Source organism: Condylostylus longicornis, unplaced genomic scaffold (genome assembly GCF_029603195.1).
Source record: "Condylostylus longicornis isolate FDR11 unplaced genomic scaffold, ASM2960319v2 ptg000244l, whole genome shotgun sequence".
Taxonomy (NCBI): Eukaryota; Metazoa; Arthropoda; class Insecta; order Diptera; family Dolichopodidae; genus Condylostylus; species Condylostylus longicornis.
Genome location: NW_026578211.1, coordinates 535,985 through 562,128, shown reverse-complemented (window position 1 = coordinate 562,128; position 26,144 = coordinate 535,985). Strand labels below are relative to the sequence as shown.

The 26,144-nt window shown below is 24.4% G+C and overlaps 1 protein-coding gene across 1 annotated transcript in view; it reads left to right on the top strand.

Annotated features, from left to right (window-relative positions):
* Positions 1 to 414: 414 nt before the first annotated feature.
* Positions 415 to 26,144, top strand: part of LOC129616601 (hemicentin-1) — a gene marked incomplete at its 5' end in the record, with an annotated part of 67,657 nt that continues 41,927 nt past the window's right edge. The window contains 7 exons of the mRNA XM_055532235.1: positions 415 to 552; positions 12,011 to 12,221; positions 13,732 to 13,875; positions 16,207 to 16,401; positions 16,482 to 16,630; positions 16,761 to 16,872; positions 19,888 to 20,008. Of these exons, the coding sequence (XP_055388210.1) occupies positions 415 to 552; positions 12,011 to 12,221; positions 13,732 to 13,875; positions 16,207 to 16,401; positions 16,482 to 16,630; positions 16,761 to 16,872; positions 19,888 to 20,008 (1,070 nt within the window). The remainder of the gene's footprint in view (positions 553 to 12,010; positions 12,222 to 13,731; positions 13,876 to 16,206; positions 16,402 to 16,481; positions 16,631 to 16,760; positions 16,873 to 19,887; positions 20,009 to 26,144) is intronic.

Genomic DNA, 26,144 nt, shown 5'->3' with positions numbered 1-26,144 from the left:
TTCGTTAAAAAAAATTTAAGTTGCCATTGCGTGATCACATATGGTCCCCAAAAAGAAATAAAAATAAAATAATATTTCATACCAGTCACACATTATAAAATTATATGAAGAAAAAAACTCAAAAATATTTTGTATACCAATAATTTAGAATAAGCATTCATAATATTTCCAAAAGATCTACTATTATTCTCCTTAAGAATAAATTCTATATTTAACATTCTCATTTAAAAACGTACGTTAGTCGTATTAAGTTAAAGAATTATTACATTAAATTAAATAAATTATAAATCATTCCATACAAGTAAAGCAATAAATATCTAAAATGAAAATCCCAAAAAAAAATATACATATATATACAAAAAATAAAGAAAATAAATTGAAAAATTTTATAATTTTGCCTTTATTTTTTGTTTACTTGTTACAGATGGAGCATGTCTTCAAAGATTTGCTGAACAACCTAAATATACAGAAGTAAATCCTGGTGAGGACGCATTACTTACATGTAAAATAATCGATAAAGCTGGAACATGTTCATGGCAAAAAGATAATAAGGTATGTAAATATAAGATACTAAATACATTACGTATGTTATATTTGTACATAATATTGTAAAAAAGAAAAGAGGTAAACAATATCCTGGATCTGAAATACAAGCAAATATAACAAAAGAATTTAGGATTATAAAAATAAAAGAATTCTCTATAAAATTTTTATAATTCTTACAAACTAAATGACAAAGGATGTCGTTTAATTGAAAAACAGAAAATACAAAGTCTTCTTATATTCAAACGCTTTTTTGAGAAATATGTTGTATATTCGTAAGTGCTAACTTTTTCAAAAACAACACTCTGGAAATATTTTCTCACAATATTCTTTCTTATATTGTCATACCGTGTTATGTTAAACTGATCGCGATCGAAATTATAAATTTGACCTGAAAATATTTATTATTCAGAGCTCCTTCTCAGTCAATTTAACATCTCATTAAGATTGTTTATGTGAGCAATTCTTGAATAAAATTCAAATATTTTTTAATTTCAGAGCAAAATCCATCTTCAGACATTGTAAATTGAAAAATAACAATTAATCGGTTTAAAATATCAAAAAATTTAAACAATATTCCCTAAATTCTTTAATTCTTAAATTTGTTCAATAATTTTGATCGACTCTTTTAAAAAATTCTAAAAGACTGTTTTGAAAAACCAAATTCTCAATAGAAACAACAAATTATTCAAAAATTTCTGTCACCTGAAATCACACACCTTTTATTCCCACCCTTCCCTCTGTTGCTTTCTATTTGTGTTTTTTTTTCTTCTTATATTCATGTTAAATTAACCTTAAAGTTGTTAAAATTTTGTTGAACCGGAACTAAAAAAAAAAATATAAAAATATAATAAGGGAAAAAAACAACAAAATACAAAAGAATAAAAAAAAAAACAAAAAAATTATAAGATAAGAACAAAATAAATAAAAATGGTGAGCAACGGCACCATATTTCTGACAATAATTTTAAGGATAATAGAAAACAAAAAAAAAAAAAAACAGAAATAATGAAACGAAAAACTGAAAAGAACACCTAAAATTCATTGCTTTTTACACATATTAGGACAATTTTTAAATTTTTGCTAAAAATTTTCGAAAAAAAGAATTTGTAAAAGTAAAAAAGGGACTAGACTATCAGGATGTGTTAAATTTTTGTCAAAGACATACTTATATTTTGCACATGTAATATTTGTCATCAAATAGAGAGAGATAGAAAGAGGAAGAGAGAAAGAAATATTAAATCGTACGAAATGTGCCCTAGTTTTCTTCTTCTATTTGTTTTATGGCCAATATACTAACGTATAAGCAGATTTTTTTTTTACATAATATGCTGTTTAGATAAAGGACAATATGTTAAATATAATTTGAGAAGAAAGGGTTGTTTTTGTTAAAATCCTATGTTTTTTTTATCTGTTATTTTTCATTTTCTTTTTTTGGTCTTAGGTGAATATTTTGTAGCCAACAATAGATAATTATTTTTGGTGTCAAAAGTGTTTTCATTTTTTGTCCCTTAGGTTTTGCATAACGGTAACGATTTGTTGGTACATCATTTATTAACAGAGTTCTTTTTTGTTTTTTTGTTAAACTAAAAGTTGTTGAGATTTTGATCTTCTTATAATTTTAATATTAGAATAAGTTAAAAGATCTACATTAGTTCCAAAAGCTTTTAGCTTATATTTCATTTTAAATTTTCGAAATAATGTGGCGTAAAAATGCATTAAAAATATAATTGAAGCACAACTATAATATAAATTGATAAGGAATTTCAGCAAACCTTATTTGGAATTTTAATTTCATTTTGATATGATCTGGTATTTTGAATGATGTTTTAAATTGGTGGGCAAATCTATATTGTAACATTTCATTTTTAACGGAAAGCCTAGCATTACGAGCTTTGCTGACACAACACGAAGTGGTGTCATCATGCAAAGGTGTTTCTTCATTCGCGCACTGCAAAGTTAGCCGTGGAGTAGTTGGAAATATCTACAAACCGGGTTCGTGCTATTGGATTCGAATTTCTTTACTGGACACTGCCCTTACAAGGCGTATTATAGACGAGAGCGTGGAGAAACTACAATAAATCGCGAAAAGCTGCAGTGGCGCGGGAATATGTCTTCCTGTCCCATTTGGTTCCCTTGAAATTTATGTTACTTGTAGTATTCAATTACAAAAACATACAGAATTATTAAAATTTTTAAATATTATTGACACAAAATTAAGTCTCACATATCTACCATTTGAGTATAATAAAATTGTATCTAACTCAAAATTAATTTTATCTCAAATTCATAATATTTTTAAAATATTTTACTAAACCTTGAAATTCTTTTGAATTTGAAAACTTCTTATTTTCCATAAAAGTGTTATACTTGTACACGATTACACTTTTGAAGTCCATAAAAAAAAACTTTTTACTTTTATAATATTAGTAAAAACACTTTCCTTTTAATTTTTGTTTTTCACTTTTTTGTCAAATACCTTAACTTATTTATTTTTTGAAAATTTTTAATAAATTTTTTTTCATTTTAAAATTTAGCGCAAACAACAAAATACATAGCAAGTTTTTTATAAAAAATTAATTTAAAAAAACCAGTTTTTTTTTTTTTGTCATCATTTTATACAATTTACCATTTAAGTTAACGTCATTTACCATTAATGTTTTAGACAGGTTTAATTACCCAGGATGTACAATAATATCGAATGACTTCAAAAAGGAATTTTTTTTTAAACAATTACTTTATTATATGCTTCTCAATTTCGTCCTGGAATGTTGTAGAGTGAATTACAACTATCTGCTTTGTTCTCTCTTTTTATTTTCTTGTTATGTACTCTTTTACTATCACATTCTCTTGATAAAAATATGGTTAGTTGTTATGGTAGCTGAATGTTAAAAAATATTGTTTCGAATTTTAAAGCTAACTTAAATTTTTTTTTATATTCAAGTATATTTTATGAAAAAAAAAATATTTCGAGGACTGTGTAAAGCACACAACTTTAAAGTTTTAAAGCATTTCATGTTAAAAAATAAAGAGATCAAAGAAAATTTTCAGAAAACAAAAATAAAAAATAAAAAATTACCGGATATTTGAATATTCCATTAAATTAAAACAAAATGACAGCACCGAATGAATACTCTACCTAAAAATGTAATTAAGTGTATGTCCTTGATAAAATGAAGTGTTCAACTTAAAACTTTTTATGGAAGACAAAGAGGAAAGAAAATATTAAAAAAATATTTTTATTTTTTAAGATTTTATTGTGTATATAAGAGAGACACGCATCAATAAAATCTCGCATACAATACAAAATAACATGCCTCATTAATTTAAGGTTGAACTTGTATTCTCGTCCTCGTGCATTAAACCATGTTATTAAGTTTTCAAACTCAATCTTTTTTTGTTATCAAGTAATATTATTGCTAAAAACCATTCCATTCAAATACAAAATGGTGCATTAATATAAAATTTAAAATTTGTGCAATCCAGTAAAATCTCCATGAATTTCACCCCTCTATAACGAGACCACCTTCATAACTTGACCCGAGTTTCACCGCTACTTCTATAATTTATAATTGAAATTATAGAAATTAGAAATAAATCAATTATGTATCAAGTTCATATTCTATTCCTTAGTATGTAAATTAATTAAAATTTTGCCATCACAATAAACATAAAACTTGGAATATAGATCTTCAGATCTAAAAATAGAAACTTTTTTTAACTTTATAAATATTTTGTATACATGAATAATTTACAAATATCTCAAATATTTCAATAAACATCAAATTAAAGTTTATAAGAGATGAATTCACCTTCTTCATAACTTTTTATTTTCAAAGCACCAAAAAAAAAAATATTTATTAATTTAAACTTTTTTTTTTCTTTTTTCATAAAACTTTAACATTTCTCTCAAAGAACATAATAATTCCAAAAGAATTTTCCAAAATCCATGAAAAATACGCGTGTTCAAAAATTATAGTGTACAAAATTCTTATCCCTTTATACTTTTTAAAATACTTTTCAAATAATATTCAAACCAAAGTACCTTGTAACCCCAAAAAAACAATTTCTAAGCCGAAAACCAAAAAAAAAATTTTTTTCCAAAAAAAAACAGGAAAAACAGAAATGAAAACATCAAAGAAGCTCTATTGAGAATTTCGGTTTGAAAAAAGGAACTTTTTTCTTATAATATGTGATTACATATTCGAAGAAAACTGTAAATTTTAAAGTTTATTCCTTGTGTATGGGAAATTCAAAAATAAGAAGTGTATTTGTCACAACTATAAGATATTCAAGTAAATTCAATTGTGTTTTTTTCATTTGTAAACTGATAATTGAAGTTTAGTAGCTAGGCGAAAACACCACAACTTCATAAATATTGTGCATTCCCTTTTGAGGAATGGAATGATTTATTCGTTTATGTGTTAAGATTTATGATAGTAGCATGGCAGTAGCATGGTAATCAATAATATAAAAGTGAAAGTGCGTAAAAGTTTGTGCTTTTCATAAATTTTTCTCCAAATTTTTTTTGACATGTGAAAAATTTGCAAAATCCAGTTTAAGGACGAAAATTTTTGGAAATTACGAATAACTACAAGTGTAAATATGAATTCTCCGAATGGAAACACAATGTAATGATAATCTGTGAAATCAAAAAAAGGAGAAAAGCAAATAAAATTTAAATAAGCACGCTTAAATACGGTATATGTTATAAATATATTAACCATGTGTACTTACTCGCACAGTAGGATAAAATTAAGGAAATACATTATTGTGTTTGGCGGCTTTGGTGAATATTATAAAATATTATATATACACTCAATTTTAAAAATACTCAAGCATCTGCTTCCTTTAATTTTTATTAATATTTGTGAAAACTGTGCAAAGAATTTAGAAACAGGGGGGCAAAAGAAGAAAAGTTTTTTAAGTCTTTGAAACAATTTTGATTGTATATATAGGTATTAATTTCCTGGAAATTTTAATCTCGTAAAAATATGTTAATAAAATTTATTTGTAAATATGTACGGTTTATAAAGATTTTATGTGTATTTTTGGTTATAATGCGAAAGATTCATTTGATTTTTTTGTCATTATTATTAAATATAATAATATACAGTAAAAAATTGTTAGTGAAAACTTTGCTATTAAATTCAGGGAAATGCATAAAAATTTCAAGTTATATCACATTACCCATATCGGAAATCTATGGTGTTTTAACAAAACCTTTTTATACAAATCTGAAGAAAATAATGAAAATTATTTTAATAATTAAAAGTTACACATTACCTGAGTCTCCAAAAAAATATATGATCGTTCAAAATGAAAACAAAAATTACAATTTTTTAAAATCTTCAGAGTCTTATTTTTGAAATGATGCGTTAACTAATCGATGACTGTACTTAATGAAGTTAAGATTTCAATTTCAGTTGGAAATAATGAAAATTTTGTTGCCCAAAATTACGAAATTATTTTAACAAATTTCTATTTTATATTTTTTAAACTTTGAAATAATTAAACTAAATTTTGCATAAATTTTCAATATTGTTAAAAATGTCTTTCATAATTTTGTTTTCACATTTAGAATCAAATCTTTATTGCATTAAGCAATTTAGCTATTGCTCAAAAAGGATTTAAATTTTATAGTGCACTAGAGTGATTATAATTTAAATGTAGTTTAAATTCAACAAAATGAATTTATAAAATTTAAAGTCAACCCAGGCAATCAATTAAGTACGAAATGAAGTTCATTAAACTACAATATATAAAACATTAATATTTTTAACATGCTGATATGAGAATGTCGGTTGCCGTTTTTCAATATATATGCATACTTACATATATAATAATGCATATATATATAATAAATGTATATATATTAAAATAACATAGAAAACATTCTTGACTTAACTATCAAATATGCTATGATAACTAATATAAATTTATATTGTACAACTTTTCTATATTGTATTTTTTTTATAGAATCATTGATTATCTCAATTTTTAGCAAATTTGCCAATAAAATTAGGAAAAATGTAATTTTTAGTTTTACTTTGTGTATCTGTTTGATAGAATGCTGATAGTTTAGAAGAAAAAATCCGCAAATTCAGAAAAAAAGCGACTATATCTTGCATTATCGCAATACAGCATAGTTAGACCTTAAAATTACAAAATAGGCCTCTTTGTTTTTAAATTTTAACATGGATTTTTTCTTGCATGGTAAGCTGTTCGAGTCTGAAATTTGAGCAGCTTCTAAACAGGTTACATTCTTAGTACAATTACAAAGTATACGCAAATAGTAAAATTTTAATTTTTGGCCATCTAATTCTCTAAACTGCAAGTTTTTCAGTAACAACAACAAGCTAATTGTAGATGGCTTGCTATTAAGGACATAACCTATACAATTAAGGGTTGACTTCGACCAATATATTCTAAATGTTTTTTTTTCCAAATTTTTGTCTTCCCCCCAAAAGTATGCAATTTTTTTTAAATTTTTTTATAATATAATTTTGGTATACCAGCATACAGTAGTGAAACAATTTATGTAGGCGATTCCTTTTTGCAATATTAATGTAGGGAATATTCACTTGTTCAAGCGAAAAGTACTGATTTACGGACTATAAGTTCGATCCAACTTTATTTTCTTTCAATCTTAATAATATTCAAAGCCAATTAGAATCCTACATTGTTTTACCTTTTTCCTTACTTTCTTTACATTTTTTCCATTTAGTTATTTGTTCATTGCTTTCTCAAATCGATTCTATATTAAAAATACCATAATATTATAGAATTTATATAGAATTTAACTATCATTTTAAGTTTAGATTATTTTCATTTCAAAAGAGAGTTATTCAAAGGTAAATATTAAATAATAAATTTTTTATTTAGGTTTAATTTTTTTTTTATATATGTCAACCTACATACCTGTTTGTAAATTATGTATATCATGTTGTATTTTCAAAAATAAATTAAATAAAAACAAGAAAAATATAGGTAGGTACTAAAATATAAACTTATACGGAGAGTAAATTTTTAATTGTTTTTCTTATCAAAATTGATCTAAATTTAAAATACAAACAGATATATTATACATACATTCATATACATATCATGTATATTATCTAAATGATATTATATTCAATTATGTGTATAGGTACGTATGTGTTCATAATATAAAATTAAATAGATAAAACTGTATAACTATTTTTTTGAATATAAAGTTTGCATGGATGAAGAATTCGATATGAAAGAAGCCATACACAAATATAATATGACAAGTTTAAACATACAAACATATAGCTAATATATATGCAGATATGTACATTTATAAATGAAATTTAAAATAAAAAAAAAAGAATATGTTTGAATAAAAAAAAAAAAACTTTTCAAATTATAAATTTAATCTTTTATGAAAAATGAAAATTGAAGTGAAAATTCAGGAAAAATTTATATAAAAAATTCTTTTTCATTTCACTTTTTTAATGAAAATTTTGTTTTTTTTTTAAATAAATAAACTATAAAAAATTATTAGTTATTCAGTTTAACTTGAGGATATTAGAAAATTTTTGAAATTTAATTGTACTGCATAGACACCACAAAGAAATTTCATATGTTGACTATTGAAAAAGGAAATTTGAGAGTATTAACACAATAAAATTAAATCTTTTCATATAACTGCAGAACAAGTGGTTGACGTAATCGAAGGAATGAGTAAAAGACAGAAAAATTAAAAAAATTTTCTCCTCGAACTGGACTCGAATCCGTGGCTTACCGCTTTCTAGGCAGACGCTCTACCAACTGAGCTATAGAGATGTGTAGAAATTTCCGACGAATTCTTCACATTGCTTTATACTGTAAACAACATGATTACTAAGTATTGTTTACATTGAGATGCTACATACATGCAATCTTCTATTTGAAACACACAATCGTAAGAACATATGTAAGTAGGTATCGTGCCTATTACACAAACATACTGAATTACTAATACAACGTGTAGTTGTGTTTGATTAATAAATAAAAATAAAAAGTATGGTAGGTTTTTAATAAATAAGTAAGAAACTTGAGAGTTTTAATAATTGGAGTGATATTGATGAAAATAAAGTGATATTGATGGTATTTTCTCTTTTTTTGTGAATATTGAATGAAGACATACAAATAACTCTGTTGGTAATAGCCCTTTTCTGTTTTTCAAAATAAAATGTAGCTGAACAAAAAATATTTTGATGGAAACAAGTTGCCAAGTAATATACAATTTATTCTAATTTAAATATATTTTTTCTCAGTGTTCTCTTCAAATAATACAACCTTTCACATTTTATTGAAGAATTTCCACATTTATGAAACTTTTACGAAATAAATGTTAAAAAAACTTAAGGTATGCTAAATGGAATTTGAATTCGAAATCTACTCACAGATATCATGTTGAGAGCGAGTATATCAATTAGAATCTCCGAATTTTCTGTATGAAAAATATATTGTCCTCAACAGTTTCAATTTTTTAGAATTTCATTTTTTCAATAATATTTTAAAATTTTACATATATGTTTTTTTTTCCCATTGATAAACGATTAAATAGCATTTTTGTTTTTAAATAAATATTATTGAAAAATTCTATTAATTTTTTAATAATGTTATAAATTTTGTTTTTTTAATAGATTTTGTGTTTTTTTACTTCGATAATATTTTCAATTTTTATAAAATTCTATTTTTAATATAAAAACTTACATAGTTTTATTTTGTATATCAGTTAAAGCTTTAAAACATGATGTTAAAACAAAAACTAAATTTAAAAAAAAATTAAAATTGAATAAATTTTATATATAAATTTTCTATTATGAAAATTTATATAGGCCTTCTTCTTTGGCAACATTAAGCAATCTATGTATATGTGTATAACAATTTAATAAAAATTTCTTCCTTAAAGGCAAATTCACTTGATGGATTATTGGCTTGTTGATTTTAGACTGAGCGAATTTTTTAATTTTTTTATATTACACTTAATTTGACACTTCTTTGACACTAATTGGATTAATACCATATTTTATTATAAATTATGTTATAATACTCGTAAAATAGACTTTTTAAAAATATAATCGTACTAAATAATACCAACGAAAATAAGGAGACATTTAATGTCATATAAAGTACATCAGTTTGTTGGGAAACCGATGAACTAATGAATTTTAGCTTAATGAACGTAATTTTGTTAATCATGTTTGATGTTCGTTGCCTTTTCTGAAAACATACAAAGCTGCAATACAGTCATAATTTTAAATTATGTTCATACTAGTGCTTAGAACTACATATAACTCTTAACATGTATTTTCAAGTTTTATTGCATATTTTCTAAGAGTATGTTAAAAAAACAACAAATAAATTATTATTTCATTTACTACTTGTGTTCTAGCACAATATTATTTATTTGACCAAAAAACTTTACTATTTATTATACAATATGAATTTAAATTGATTCAAGTTTCTTCAATTTGACAAGATATAATAATGTTCAGAATTCTTATTAAAGATAAAATTATGCAAAGTATGAATTAGACAAAAAAAAAAAAAAACAAAAAATATTTTATTCATTGTTTATTAAAATTTAATCAAAAATTACATGAATTTATTTGAATATATTTATGTATAATAAAAAAAGGTATTTTTTTATATTACATTATTATGTATGTGTGTATGTATGTTGATGTAACAGAGAGCAAAAATTATTCATTCACATAATATGTCAGAATTTTTGATATTTTATATATGATAATATTCTTATAAAAGTGCCCGTTCTTTTCCTCTTCCAAAATTATCTTTAATAATTTTCGATATACATACAATTTTCTATTTATGTATAATCTCTATATATCATAGAAATAATTATATACATAAAAAATCTATATAAAATATATATTTATAAAATTGTAGTATAATATTACACTTGTATGCTTCTGCAATTTATTTAATTTTTTTTTGTATAAGGATATAAAAGATTCAATTATTTCATTTTTACAAGTATATGAACATATGTATTAATACAATGTTTTTACACATGTATATTATATTAACTATACAACAACATGTTTATCGAACATGTATGATAATGTGAACATAAAATTATGAAAATATTTTCTATCCATATTATATTTATGAACGTATTAGGTTCTATTTTTTTCTTTTTTTGCAACCTAGAAATTGTTATTTTATTTATGAAGGTATGTACAGGGTGCTGAAATAACAACAACAATATTATAATATATTCAAACAAGTTTTCGTATTATTTTACAGGAAGCAGCAGAATTCTTCCACACTTTTTGCGTTAATGGAATTTATTTTTGCAGAGTTCACTGTATTTTAGACTAAAGCGTAAAATTAAAGGTTTTGTACAAATTGTATTTGTATAATATTATACAAATCATTCGGAAAATCTAAACATAATTATGATAATATCAAAAAAAACAAATGCTGGGATCTTAAACATAAAGTTTTTCACTAAATAGCTTTTATTTAGGCACAAATTTCTTTTTATAATTTCTAACCAATTTACTGGTAATTGTTGTGGAACTTATTTCTCAATTTGTATTAAAAAAATGTCGATTGAAAAAATAGTTTTATTTTTAATTGGATTAAACAAATTATTATTTTATAGGACGAACACCAGATTTGGATTTTATGCAATATCAAAATTATGCCTAAATTGTCAATTAGTTAACCGACTCACCTTCTAAAATTGTCTATCATGCTGAAAACTTTCAAAATGTTCATACAAAGCGAACATTTAAGAACAAAAAAATACGTATAGGACTCTAGAGCCTGGCATCGAAATTTAACAGCACATTTTATTCAAAACTTGTACATACGGATCAAAGTTGTACTCAGTCAACGAATTACTATTTTTTTATTTTTATTGACTCTTTTATGTCTTATCACTATTATTTTATTGTCAACAATAGTAACCAATTGAAAAAATGTGAATGAATCTAAACTATGTATATGGAAAACTAAAATGCTGTAAATTGTAAGATTTTGCCTCTCAAATAATTGTCAATCAACTTTCTCGTGCATTAAATTTCAGTTAACTACAAAGCCCACAAGTATCAAATTGTTAAAATATTGTTAACTAATATACTAAACACATTTTTTTTGCTTTTTCGTTATTTTTTTTTGTTTTACTTTATAGTGTTGCTAACAGAATTAAAATTTCCTGTTAAGCATTTTGAAAACATCCTATACAACTCATAATCCTCTTGTTACAACATTTTCAAAAAAAAAATTTAATATAGTATTATTTTACTTGATTCTATTAATAAGATCAAAATATTTATATATACATATTAATAAGTATATAATAACACTATATTCCATATACATACATAAATAATAACACAAATAAAAGAGATACCTATAAAAACATATTAATTTTTTTCTTTTACTTTTTTTTTTCTATTTCTATTTGATACGTTATATTATAGCCAGTGGGCATTTATGCTAAAAAATATGAATGGGCTGGTAGTATACCACATATACATTTACAGCCGCCATATAATGGTGGAGATTGTTCATTATGGATACGTTCAGCAACATTAGATTTTGATGATGGCCTCTGGGAATGTCAAGTAACAGCAAGTGATTTTACTGCACAAGATGCTTTAACTAGTTTACCTGTGCGATTAGTTGTTAGAAGTAAGTATACATTATATATATATACATATACTCACATATAATAAAAAATTATTATAGGAATATAAAATTATACAACCGCATAATCTATAAAATATTATATTGTATTATATTATTAATGCACTGCATGTAATGTGTACCCCTTAGTTGTATACTATAATATGAAATTCAATATGAAATCCACTCATTAGGTTTACATGATTTAAGAAATAATGTATTCATATGGTATTATTAAATGGAAATTTATTATACCAAATTATTACTCGAATATTATTTATATTATGGTAATGTAAGGAATACATTAAAAATCTGTTATATTTAATAAAATATAAAAAAAACCGACTTTTATGTGTGAAAATAAGGATTTTATTATTCGAGTAAATGAAATAATCATACTTTAATATTATTTTGTTTTGCTTTTAATAAGTTGGATGAATTTAGGAAAACAATATTTTTAATCCAGTTTAATTGACTAATGTCAGATATGGATAATATATGTATGCAACATTTCGTACAAAATAGACCCTAGTATTTAATCAAAAGCCGAATAACCAACACTCAAAGTAGGCAATTCTTTAAAATTCTAATACAAAATTTTAGTTATGTTAAAGATTTCCAGTGAACTTAATGTATATTGGTAAATTTCTTCTAAACCAATTAAAATGCATAACACATCAGTAATACTAAGTCGGTATATTGTGCACAAAACTATATATAAACGAAATTTGAGATCTCGTTGAGAACTTCTCTTCAATAGTCATGTGGGTAGACTATATTTGCTAAAAAAAGAGCTATTATTAGACCTTATGTTTCTCTCATGATATTTTCGTATAAAGTGCGATTAAAACTGAAATTGAAACTGTTGAACTGCTTAAAATGTATATTAAATGTGATATACTACGAAAATATAATTATAATTTCAAAAATAAAAAAAATTTTTGTATAATTTTAATACTTTATTTAAATAGTGTTCAAAATTTACTAACCACATTTAACATAACCTTTATTTATAAAGGATTTGTACATTTTAATGTTTTAATTTTAATAAAGGTATAATAGTATTATAATTATTATACATTCAATTTAAAAATTATTACACTATTTCGTATAAATATTATGTACTTGAATGTATATTATAAAAGGTATACATTCTAAAATTATTTCAATATGTTTGAATATTAGATGAAAGATGGTTTATTTACACAAATAAAATTTAAGGTGTTTGGTTAATGTCATACTTAAGTATAGAGTTACATACAAACATTATTTATTTATTCTCATTATAGGTCTGATATATTATTATCATCATGTATGTACATTGTTATAACAAAAACCATTTTTATTGTCCTTTAATCTACGATGCTTTCTTGTTAATTATATTTATTTTTTTTTTTTATTTTTTTTTGTTATCCTACACCTGTTATATTGTTGTCATGCTTTGATTATTTAATCTGTTATACTATATATTTGTATTTTCAATAATGTTTTGTGTTTTTGTTTTTTTGTGTTATAGTTAAACCACAGAGACCACGATTGGAATATGAAGGTGTTCATGTACCACCTGGCCATAATATAACTGTTGATAATGGTGCTATTGCGACAGTTAAATGTGTATCACATTATGGTAATCCACCAGCGTTAATTAAATGGTTTTTAGGTATGTTTATTATAATATAATTACAATTATTTTATATTTGATTTTGGTTCTATTTAGTAGAAAATTGTAATTATAATGAAATTTTATTGTTTATTCAAATACTTACATAATATTATATAAAATTATTATAGTTATTATATTATTATGTAAGTGTGGCAGAAACCATACACTTCGATACAAAGAATTATTATGTAATTTCAATGGAATTTAAGCTATAGTAATTTAGTTATTTATTGGTATTAATAAACAGAATTTATAATTACGTATTCTAAATATAATTTCAATATAATGTAATATTTAACCTAAATAATATTAACTTTTTTTTTGAGAATATTATAATATTCTATAGAGTCATAATATTTAATATTGCAAATCACAATAAAAAATAATATGACCTAATCGATGGCATTAGAAACCTATTTTTCAAATAATACTTATAATTGGTGACTGAATCAATGTATTAAATTAGAAAATAAAGTTGCATTATGTCCTTAAATGCGGATTAAAATGAAAGATTTCCAAGAATTATCGTTGGAAACTTAACATATGAAATTTGCTGCCATCACAATGCATACCATATTTATTTTGTGCAATTCGCTGGGTAATTATTTTACGCGTCATTAAAGTTTTAAATATTTTCTAAGAAATTCATATACAAGCATGAATCCTTTTGAATTCCTAACTTTTACTTCTAAAGTTAAATAACAATTAATATGAAATTGCGAATTAGCGTGAAATTTTAAGGATAAAATCAGATTTCGTAATAGAATTTTCAATAATTTCACATATTTTATCACATAGCCACACTATATATGGAAATAATTTGTATTAATAATATTATTGTAAACTGTTATACAATTCTAGTTAATAAAACTTGAAAATTATCCGTATATAAGCCTTGGAATTTATATATCAAAACAATATTTGTATAATTACACAAATAATTGCTGTATTAAACTTATACAACAAATGATGTATAATTGCTGCTGACATTCCAGCTTATTAACCTACTTGAATAACCAATGAATTTTGAATATTTATTGGTTTGTTTTATTACCAAGAATTTTAAATAATCAGAATAGTTCACAGAAAAACATAAAATATTATATAATCCATTTTTCTTTCACTCAAACTGAAATTTCTCGTAGTTCCACGCAGAAATCGAGAAATTCAAGAACACTTTATCCGATAAAATTGAATACAACAGATATTTAATGTTTTATTTAAAATAAAGCCTGAACCTAAGCACACAAAATTTAAAATACAAAAAAAATAAATTTGACAAATTCAATAATTTTGAAAATATTGGAAACAGGTTAACCACGTTATATAAATCAGCGAGTACAGTTTGATAATTCTAGGAAATTTCTCTTTTTCTGCTTTTCATTTCTTTATGAAGAAAATAAGTAGCTATTGTCAGTGCCTGCTCATTATTAAAACATTAAAATTGTTATAAGAAAATTTTCCTAAAAATATGCTATAAAATTACGTCATATTAATAATATTTATAATATTTCTCCTACAATTACACACACATTTTTATGTACTCGTGTATATATGTGACGTGTTCATTATCAAAATTTAAGAGTATATAACAATACCACAATTACAATACAATTTTGTGTAACCAATTTATGAGATTTTATTTACATGAACAGAATAATTCTTGTTTTATACAAAATGTTGCGGTTAAAATAAAAGTTATTGTGACAGCAGGGATTTAAATCAGGAAAAAACGAAAACGTTGTTAAAATAATAAATTTCTTTTCATTAATTTTAAAAATTTTATATGATTGTAAAGTTGTAATCAAGGGTTTTAACATTGTTTAGAAGGTATAAATAGACGCTATGAGTAATAGAAGTTTTTAGTATAGAGATTTTTGTATGCTTGAACAAAGAGGAAAATCCTGAAGATTTTGAAAATAAAATGTCGCAAATAAGGATTCAATTTGAAATTGGTTTAATTTAGAAAAAAATTTCTATAGTTAGAAATTTTTACAAAAAATTTGTGCTTCTTAAAATAATTTTTGTAGCAGATTTGAAAATCAAATTGCAACAAAATTGCAGCGCTATAACATAATTTGTTCATAAATTAATGGGAAGAACAATTTAGCCACATAGATATAAAATTAATTTGAAGTTAATTCCGGTATATTGTATAATTTCAAATTAAAGTTTACTAATTTTTTATTTTATTATATGCTATGCTATATTTTCTTTACCTATAGTTTTGACCTACGTACATAATAAGATTACACCTTTTCCGTTCAATATATTAACAAACACTACTTATTCATTACTATTGAATCTAACGTGTTCTTTTAAATTTAGGTGATCAAGAAATAACACCATTAGGTCCACAAATAAATTCAACTGAACCAGATAATAGAAGAACATGGTCAGCAACATCTGTAGTTCAAATTCCTGCGTCACGTGATCGACATGGAATTTTAATAAAATGTGTTGCATTACATGAATCATATGCAGCAAAATCTGTAACTGTTGAAGGAAGATTAGATGTTAAATGTTAGTATAGAAATTATTTTAAATTTTTATTTCCTATACACACATATATGAATTTTTTTAAATTTTATAATAAAATGCAGATGCACCTACAATACGTTTAATAGGAGCACCAGAAATTGATTTAGAGGAAGGTAAGGATACTTTAATAATGAGATGTGTTGCTGATGCAAATCCACCAGCTAGTATTGTATGGAGAAGATCTGGTAGAACAGAAATAGCTAGTTTACAGGTAAAATTTTTTAATTATTTCGAAAATATTAAGATTTTTTGATTTCAAAAATATTATGAAGCATATTGTGTACAATAGTTATATACAATTTATATAAGATATTTATAATGTACACTATTTTTTTAATTAGGAAACACTTCAGCTAAGGCCAGTAGGTCGACGTGACAAAGGTCTATATACATGTCAAGCACAAAATTCAGTTGGAACATCTGAACAACTTTCAATTGAACTGGATGTAAAATGTAAGTGAAAAAATTTATTTTAAAATAATATTCAACATTGGTTGCTAAAATTATTTTTTGACTCCAGCAATGAAAGAAAAACATTAAAAATTTGATTCTGAAATTTTTGCTAAGTTTTTTACATTGCACATGAAAAATATTTTTGCTTTACGTAATATGACAAGATTTTCATGATTTGCGTAAAATACTTTTTATAAGGAAAATTCAGACAATTAATATTCTAAATCTAGTATACAAAGAAAAATTCCGGAATCAGAAATTTGTTTCAACAAAATTAGTACTCGTTTTCTGTTAGAACATTTTGAAAATTGTTGATTTAGCTAAATAGTTTATCAGTTTTTTCTAAAATTTCCATTATCCTATAAAATGGACCAATATTAATAGAAAAATTGATATTACAAACACAATTGTCCATATTATGTGTTTATATGAAAAATGTTTTTAGTATTTTATTTGCTTCACTTATTTTAAGAGATTACAGTTTAATTCTTTTGTACAACCACCCTAAATTTTTTCACATTTCAAAATTGTTATAAAAAAGTTTTCTTATTGTTCGTTTTTTCCTTCATAATTATTTATTATAAAAGTTTATTTTTAAAATTAAAATAAATAGTTTTTTAAATGTCTGTTTATAAAGTGGACAAGTTCAGTCTTACTTACTATTATATGGTGTAATAATTTCAAGAACGAGGACGCCATAATACAATGATAACATTATAGTAGAGTGTTTGTGTAGTGTAACGTGTATAGTAAAGGTAGAATTATTGTTCTTTAATGATATTGGAGGGAAAAGCTTAATTTACAATATTATTTTTACAGAATCCGCTATAGTTTATTTTATGCCGTTATTTTCTGTATAACATTTTTTTTGTTATACTGTTATTTTAATAATTTTTCTGCTCTATATTTTAGAAGAGTAGAAAATTTTGATTGCGCCAACTTCTTTTGTCTTTTCATTTTGTGACTTTGCTTTCTGCTTTTTTATGCCTCGGCTAAACATTATGATTATTTTTAAGTACCTTGAAATGAAGAATAATAATAATAAAAAAAAAGACAGAGCAAAGAATAGAGGAAGGATTGTGAAAGAAAATTATTTTATTTTACTTGTTTTTTCTTTTTTTTTCTTTTATATCCCGATTGTCCTTTTTTTAGCGTACTTTGTTGATTTTTTTTTCTTTTTATGCTTTATAGCAATTTATGTACCTTTTAGCGAGGCTTTTCTCTATTTTAACAGTGAATGATACAAAACTTTTACAATAACAAAATTTAGATTTTGTTTTTTTACTGTTGTTTTTTCATTGTGCATAATGATGGTTCAGTTAAATTGTTAATGTTGATAATACTGATGATGATGCTGATAATGATGGCGATGATGACGACGACAGAAATATTTTTTAATATTAAAAGCATTTCATTTTATTCCTTTTATTTTTTTTTTTTGTTGAATATTTTAATAATAGTGTAACCGCTTACAAGGATAATAATAATTTAATAGGTATATATGAAAATTGTTATATATGAAAAATTATCATCATTCTTAGAGGAATTCTTAGAAAATGAAAATAAATTTTAGTTAATAATAAAAGTATAAAAAAAAAAATTTCAATAACAATATTTACATTATGGAAAATTAAAATTTTCTCTGATTCTAGATACTTGTAATTCGTTACTCTAATAATATTTCCCGAAAATCATTTTAAAATACTTCCAGCACATTCTTTAAAATTAATTGCTATTCTTATGTACCAATTTTTTTAAAAATCGATTAAATAATTTTAAGTAATTTGGTATACCTTATACATATTTAGCTTGTAGATTTTATACTGTAAGCTTGTATTGGGCCACCCAACTAGGTCTCGAAGGAGTATTGTAGGGACGAACTAAAGATGGGTCCCCTTCGAGACCCATCTTTAGTTCGGAACAAAAAATTATATGAAATTTGATACGAAAAACATAATCGAAATATAAAGACAAGTCAGGTTAATTAAAAATATTTTTGAATTCGAGAAAAATCCAAAGGTATTTTGAAGATTTAAATGAATAATTGTGTTTTTGACATGTATTCCTCTGTGTAATGGTAATTTTAATTGAATTCTTCATAACAGAAAATTCAGAATCACTTTATTTTTAAAAGTATGTGCTTAAACTCGTAGTTCTATAAAAGGAAAAACAAAACCTTCAGTATTTTTATATTTTATTTAATCACATTGCTCTTTATTCAGATTTAATTAAAATAATTGACGCTTTTGATTAATAAAAGAATCACATAAAGAGAACGAAAGTAAATAAACCTAAATTAATTACTTTTTCAAGAAAAATATTTTCCCCTTATTTCCACTACAATATATACGAACTTTAGTAACTCAATATAAATTTTACTGTAAAGTACATGTACTGTGAATGTTTTTTTGTAATTCTTTAAAATTTCATTTCAGTTTACTATCGTGAAAAATAATTTTTTTTTTAGAAAATAATATTACGAATAATAACAATAATAAAGTGTACTTATCCTTTTTTACTGCGTTAGCTTAACTATAGATACAGAATTTCATTTGTTTTCGTATTTTAGTAATTTTATGTTTATATATTACATAGGCTTATATAACATAAGGACGTGTATATATATAAAGGTTTTATTTACAATATGCAGCGTTTTGTCGTCGCTATTTATTACTATGACACAAAAAGTAACAATGGTACAAAATCTTATTTTGTGCCATTAGCAACAACAAATAAATTTTTTTAAATTTTTATATTTTTTCTTCTTCTTAATTACCTATTAACATTATTGTTCTTCCAGTAGTTTTTAACCCACAAAAAAAATATGTTATACCCCAATACCCCAACCATACAAAAAACAAAACAAACAAACACTGTGATAATTGAGAATAAAATTGGTAAACAAAATGTTTTCTTTCAGGGCTAAGAATTAAAAAGAATGACAAAAAGAAAAAAAAACAAAAATATTTAATTTATATTATCTGACTTTTTTTTTTATTTTTACTTTTAACATAGTTGCACCAAGAATTGTATCCGCTGGTCCTGATCGTTTAACAACAGCACCATTATTTAGTCCAGCTGCATTTGATTGTGATGCTGAAGGTAATCCACCGCCAACATATAAATGGGTTCAAAGGTATGTACATTATATTATTATGTAATATATAGAAGTGTTAAAAATTTAAGAAAATTAATTTTATTCGCAAGTATACTTGTTTTTTAAGTATATAGGTATACAATCACATATACGCGCATAAAAAGAACAATGAATATTATTGTTATATAATAATAGCTTTTTGAATACGATTATTGTGTACATTTTTTATACACACCCTTATATTTTTAATTCCATAAAAAAATAATCGCACTTAAATTTTGTTATGTAAGTGGAAATACAAGAAAATTTATTATTAAATTTTGTAAATTTAATTTTCATCTAGATTAATAAATTCTCTATATATGCTGTGCACTTTCTATGATTGTTCTTTTTATTGCTTAAAATAAATAAGGATAATTATTATTTTTATAAGAATTTTTTGAATGTAATTGGAAAAAAGTAATTAAATCGAATTGATTGAATTAATTTAAGATATAAAACTGTAAAAATGCATAAGAGGCAGGAATTTATTGTAGGATTCTATTTTTTTTATTGTAAATTTATATAATTAAAATTCTGATTTGGCTTTTAATATAATTTTGTAAAATTATAGGAACTTTTTATTTTATTTTATTTTATTTTTCAGTACCCACAATTTTTTAAGCAATAATAGAAATATAACGAATTTACCTTATATTCTAAAATTTGTATAAGTCCTATAAAAACGAATTTTATAAAATGAAATCAACTTCTTGATTTATTACCAATTCCAATCCAATCACATTTTCTTTTAATTAAATCCCTGAATTTACAGTAAGAAAATGAAAATTAACAACCACATTAACCATATAATTATACATTTTTAGAAGTATTTGTTGAATAATGGGCATTGGCGATAGTTTAGTTAGGCAATGAAAGTTCTGTTACATAACGATTAGTTCTAATACGCATAGGATCTTTTGTTATTCCTATCCCTACATACATTATCACTGTATCTAGATCCCTGGAAAATTGCAGTAAAGCAACCACCTCAAGCCGCGAAACCTCCATCGAGGCGACAAAGTCCCTTCCGGAGCATCTTAGTCGTTGGTGGGCCAGAGACGGAAGACCTCGCCCTCCGCCTTGTTCATCCTTTTAAGATAAACCATCGGGAGGCAGTTTCTAGTGAATACATCCACCAATAGCCTCAAATATGGACGACCGAGTTGACTCTCTTCGGCCCCAGGTGAGATATAAATTTTTTTGGAATGAGATAGACCCGGCCAATTGCCCCAATGGTTGACCCGGAACAGTTATTCTCAGTCACTCAAAGCGCGCAATACCAAAATGATCATATATTTGTTATCCTTGATACCCCAAAGTATCATATATTTACTTTTTCATATTTGTAATGTTCTGGAATTATTAGTACATTAATATTAATATAAAACAGCACAAAAAATTACAAAAAAATATTTACATACTCGTATTTGACGTTTTCCTATTATGTTCCTCTTTTCTTTTGCTTTACATTTTCCAACATGCTACGTTATTTTTGCAGATATTGCAGTTTGAATTTATTAAACCTATTTTATATTAAGATCTAGATTAGAACTGAATAATCGACAATATATAGAATTCTTTATTGCAATTGATCGGAATACTGAAAAAAAATTGACATGCTTATTACACATGATGTTATGTAGTAAACTAAATTAAAAATTTTACAACTTTTTTTAAATTTCCTCACCAAATTTCCCCTTATTTATTCATAGTTATTGCATAAGAAGGTGTGTCATAAGTTCTTGAACATTCTTGAAGATTATTTCTTACGATTTTTTTTCCACAATTTGATAAGAGACCAATAGTATTTGTGTATTCCAAATTTTCTATTACATCCGTTACACAAATTAACAAATTAAAAGATTTAATACTGAAAAACAGTTAAATATACCATTAAATACCCTTTAAGCATTTTTATACCCTGCACTTCGTGAAGGGTATATTAACTTTGGTATGGAGTTTGTAACTACTTGAAGGAGTCATCTGCGATATGGACATATATATATTCTTGCTCAGCGTAAAATTCTGCGTCGATTTAGACATGTCCGTCTGTCCGTCCGTCCGTCCGTCCGTCCGTCCGTCCGTCCGTCCGTCCGTCCGTCCGTCCGTCTGATCGCACGATAACTCAAAAACGAATAATGCAATCGACACCAAACTTTCACAAGTTTTGTCTTTTGGGCCAAGGACGAGCCCTATTGTTATTGGACTAATTTGGACAACGGGTTCGGCTAGCTGCCATACAACTCAAAGAGTTTATTTTAAATATTTCAAAAACTAATTAAGCTATAAATATAAAATTTTGTATACATGTGTCCAATTATATTCTACACATGCTGTAAAAATTATAATGGGATAGCTGCACCGGTTCGGGTGGCTGCCATACAACTCCAACAGCAAATTTTTTATATTCGGGAAAATAATAAAGTCAGATTCATGAAACTTGGCAGTCATGTGTCCAATTATAGATCACATATATTTCTGAAGTTTTAGAGGAATTGCTTGACAGGTTCAGGTACCTGCAATACAACTCCAGAAGCTAATTTTAAATATTTAGAAAAATAATAAAGTCAGATTCATGAAACTTGGCAGTTGTGTGTCGAGTTATAGGTCAGATATATTTCTGAAGTTTTGGTTGAATTGCTTGACAGGTTCGAGTAGCTCCCATACAAGTCCAAAAGTTTAAATATTTGGAAAAATAAAGTCAGATTCATGAAACTTGGCAGTTGTGTGTCCAGTTATAAACCAAACATATCCGTGAAAAATCTATAGAATGGTTTCACAGGTTTGAGTAATTGCTACACAATAACGAAAGGTGCAGGGTATAATTCAATCGGTTTATACCGACTGAAACGTTTTTACTTGTTCTTGTTTTACAATGACATAAAAAGAAGAAAAAAAATTAAAGATATAAAAAGATAATAGAAGAATTTTTGAGTTTTTTTTTTAGTCCTTTTGTTCACAGCAAAAATATTTTGCAAATTAAGTAGTTTTCTAGAACTCTTTTAACCAACTCAACAAAATAAGAGAAAATGCAAACTTTTAATTGAAGTTGAATGTTATAATGAAAAACTTAGATAATAAATTAATTAAATTATTTAAATAACATTTTTTTTTTCAACGAAATAAAGATGGAAAAAATAAAAATGTAGGAAAATTGGAAATTATGTTAGATAATCTTTAACCTCAAAAGTTATTTTCATCTTAAAACTACTCATATACACATGAAGATTTTTACATAAGAATTTCAAACTATTTCAACAAGTTTTCTAGAATTTCAAAATTTATTAACTGTTCTCTGTCATCTTCCATTTACAAAATGGAAAAAAGTGTATTATAGGAAGAGTGCTTTAAAGGTTAAGGGTCTCAGAAGCAGAGTGGCATAAGCCACAAATAAAAATCTACTTAAAATCATTGTAATAGCTGTTAATAAGTCTTCCTTAACATATTATACAATTTTCAAAAAAATAAAAGGAGAACATAATTATATCGGTTCTCAATATATACTAGACATATAAAAAATTTATTTGGGAACTTAATATTTAATTTAATTATAGAAAATTAGAAAATATCAATCCATCCCACTCATAACGAAAATTTAAAATGAAAGTCGATTAATAATACCGATTAAATTGTTTCCAAAATAATATTCCAAAGGCATAATTTCCGTAGTTTCGGAATGCTATATACTAAATATTTGTATATTACATTGTTATACTGTATACTAAAATATTTGATGTAAGATCCGCAGAAAAGGGTTAAAAATGTGTTAATGGGCGTATAGATTCATGCATCATACATATCAATGTATGTATATGTTGTGTACGAGATATGAACAATAAGAGAAAGGAAAAAAGAAAATAAGAGAGTATAAAAATATCACGTAAATCATATTCGGAAATTTATTTAATTGAAATAAGAAAGAAGATTATAGCAAAAGAAGTAAAAAAGGAAAAAAAAAAAAGTAAAGAGATAAAAAGGAAAACTTTTATTTTTTGTTTTCTTCTCGTCATTTTTCTCCTTATTTTTCATGTTTTTCTGTTAATTTCAAGGTTTTTTTTCTTAAGAATTTTTGCCTAATCTTGAAATTTTATATAGGTTAATGAATAATTTTCCTCTTTTTTCTTGTTGCTCTTTCTTACTATAATCTTGAGTTGTAGAAAACTTTGTTAAATGTTGGAAAAAATTCAGGTCAAGATAATCACTTAATTGTAAAAGAATACAAAAAACAAAAAATAAGAGTAAAGAAAAAAGAGCAAAAGACGCCTAAAAGTAGTCTAAAAGTTAAATGTAAATTCGAAAATAGAAAATTCTTTTCTTACTCCGAATTAACAATATAATTGAATGACAGTAAAAAAATATGTGCAATTCGGATAATTATGATGCAAAAAAAAATTATAAATAGAATTTTTGGTTTTTGTAATATTTCAATATATGTGAAAAGATAGAGGAAGAAGTATATTTTTTTTAAATTTTCTAATTGTAAAATGTCAGTTTTGAATGAATTGATGAAGTTTTGAAGAAAACACTGCTGTTATTAATTAGAAATGCGGTTTATATGCTCTCAAATTTAATTTATAATGAGCAAATTAATCATAAATTTGGAAAATTTGGAAAATCTAGAAAATTTATGATTAATTCCGTCAGCATAACATGGAAATCTGTTATTTTCCATTCGGGAAATTTAAATCTTCCATAATAGTTTAGTCACAACCTTATTTTTTCGATTTTTTTTCTTACTTCTCCGCATATCCTTAAATAATCCGTTGAAATATGTTTTAATTTTGACCAGGTTATTTAAATTTTTGAATTCTTTAATTTTATATAATCTCAGCCTCACTATATAATTCTCATTTATTCACTAAGGAATAAAATTGCGAAAAATATAATTTATTTTGCCTTAAGAAAACCAAAAGAAACCTTAATAATAAAATCTATTAAGCATAAACAAAAACCTAATTGTTGAAAAAAGAAATAAATTGTAAATTAAATAAATGGAACAGAGGAATTATATTATGTAATATTTTCTATATAAAAAAGAAAATTACATAATATAATTTCTATAAAAGAAAAATCATATTTTCTATTATTTTTCTATATTGTATTGCACATATAACTTACAGCAAAAAATCTGAACGACATTATAAGTAAGCATGGCATAATATTTTCAAAGAAAATAAACCTTTTCCATTTTAATGAAATTGGGTCGAAATAATATTTTAATGTTGAATGAATGCGTTGTAAAAGTTGCTTGAAAAAACTGAAAATTCTAAAGGAAATTTTTTATTAATAAAAAAAAAATTTCACTCACGTGTTTATATAAAAATAAAATTTCGTATTTTTCTAAAAGAATTTCTCAAAAATTCGCAGCAGTTAGTGTTTTTAAGAAAACTACACTTACTAAAAGTAGAACAAATAATTTTGAATTTCAAAATTGGTCACTTAATTTTTGTGAATTTTTCACATCTAAATAAGAAAAAATATTCAAGATTTAATACAAAAATTCTTCGAATATTCTACTATTTTTCTGACTGCATTTTTAATATCCTTGCAAATTGCACGTTCTTATAATATAAGAAAACTTTATGATTTTCCATTTTATAGTTTTCTTTACAGTTCTTTGCAATTTTTATTTATAAAATCAAAATTATATGTTTTTTTTTATGTTTGTTCGTTAAGGAAATAACAATTTATAAGTAAAATTCCTAGAAACTGTCATCTATCCATGCAAAAAGGAAATTGGTTAAGTAAAATAACTTACATAATTTGTTAAAACTTTAGTATTCATTACACGGAATCTGCTATAATTTGAACTCCTCTGTTAGTGTCATTTTAACTGATTTGAACAAATACTTGTTTCTGTTATTCATATTAAGATTTACTCAATACTTTCAAATTAATGAAATGTAATGTTAATATTTTCTTAATTCAAAGTAATGTCGCATTTCTGAAAAGGCTAACATAATATATTTTATTTATGCAAATTACAGTTTGCTTTATAAATAGAAATAAGCGATTGAAAAAAAAAGTCATCATTTTAAAATTAAATAAATAATGGCACAGAACTAATGGAGCTTCAACTATTAAGACTCCAGAATAAAGTTTTTATTTGAATCTATAAAATTTTGTTCTTTTT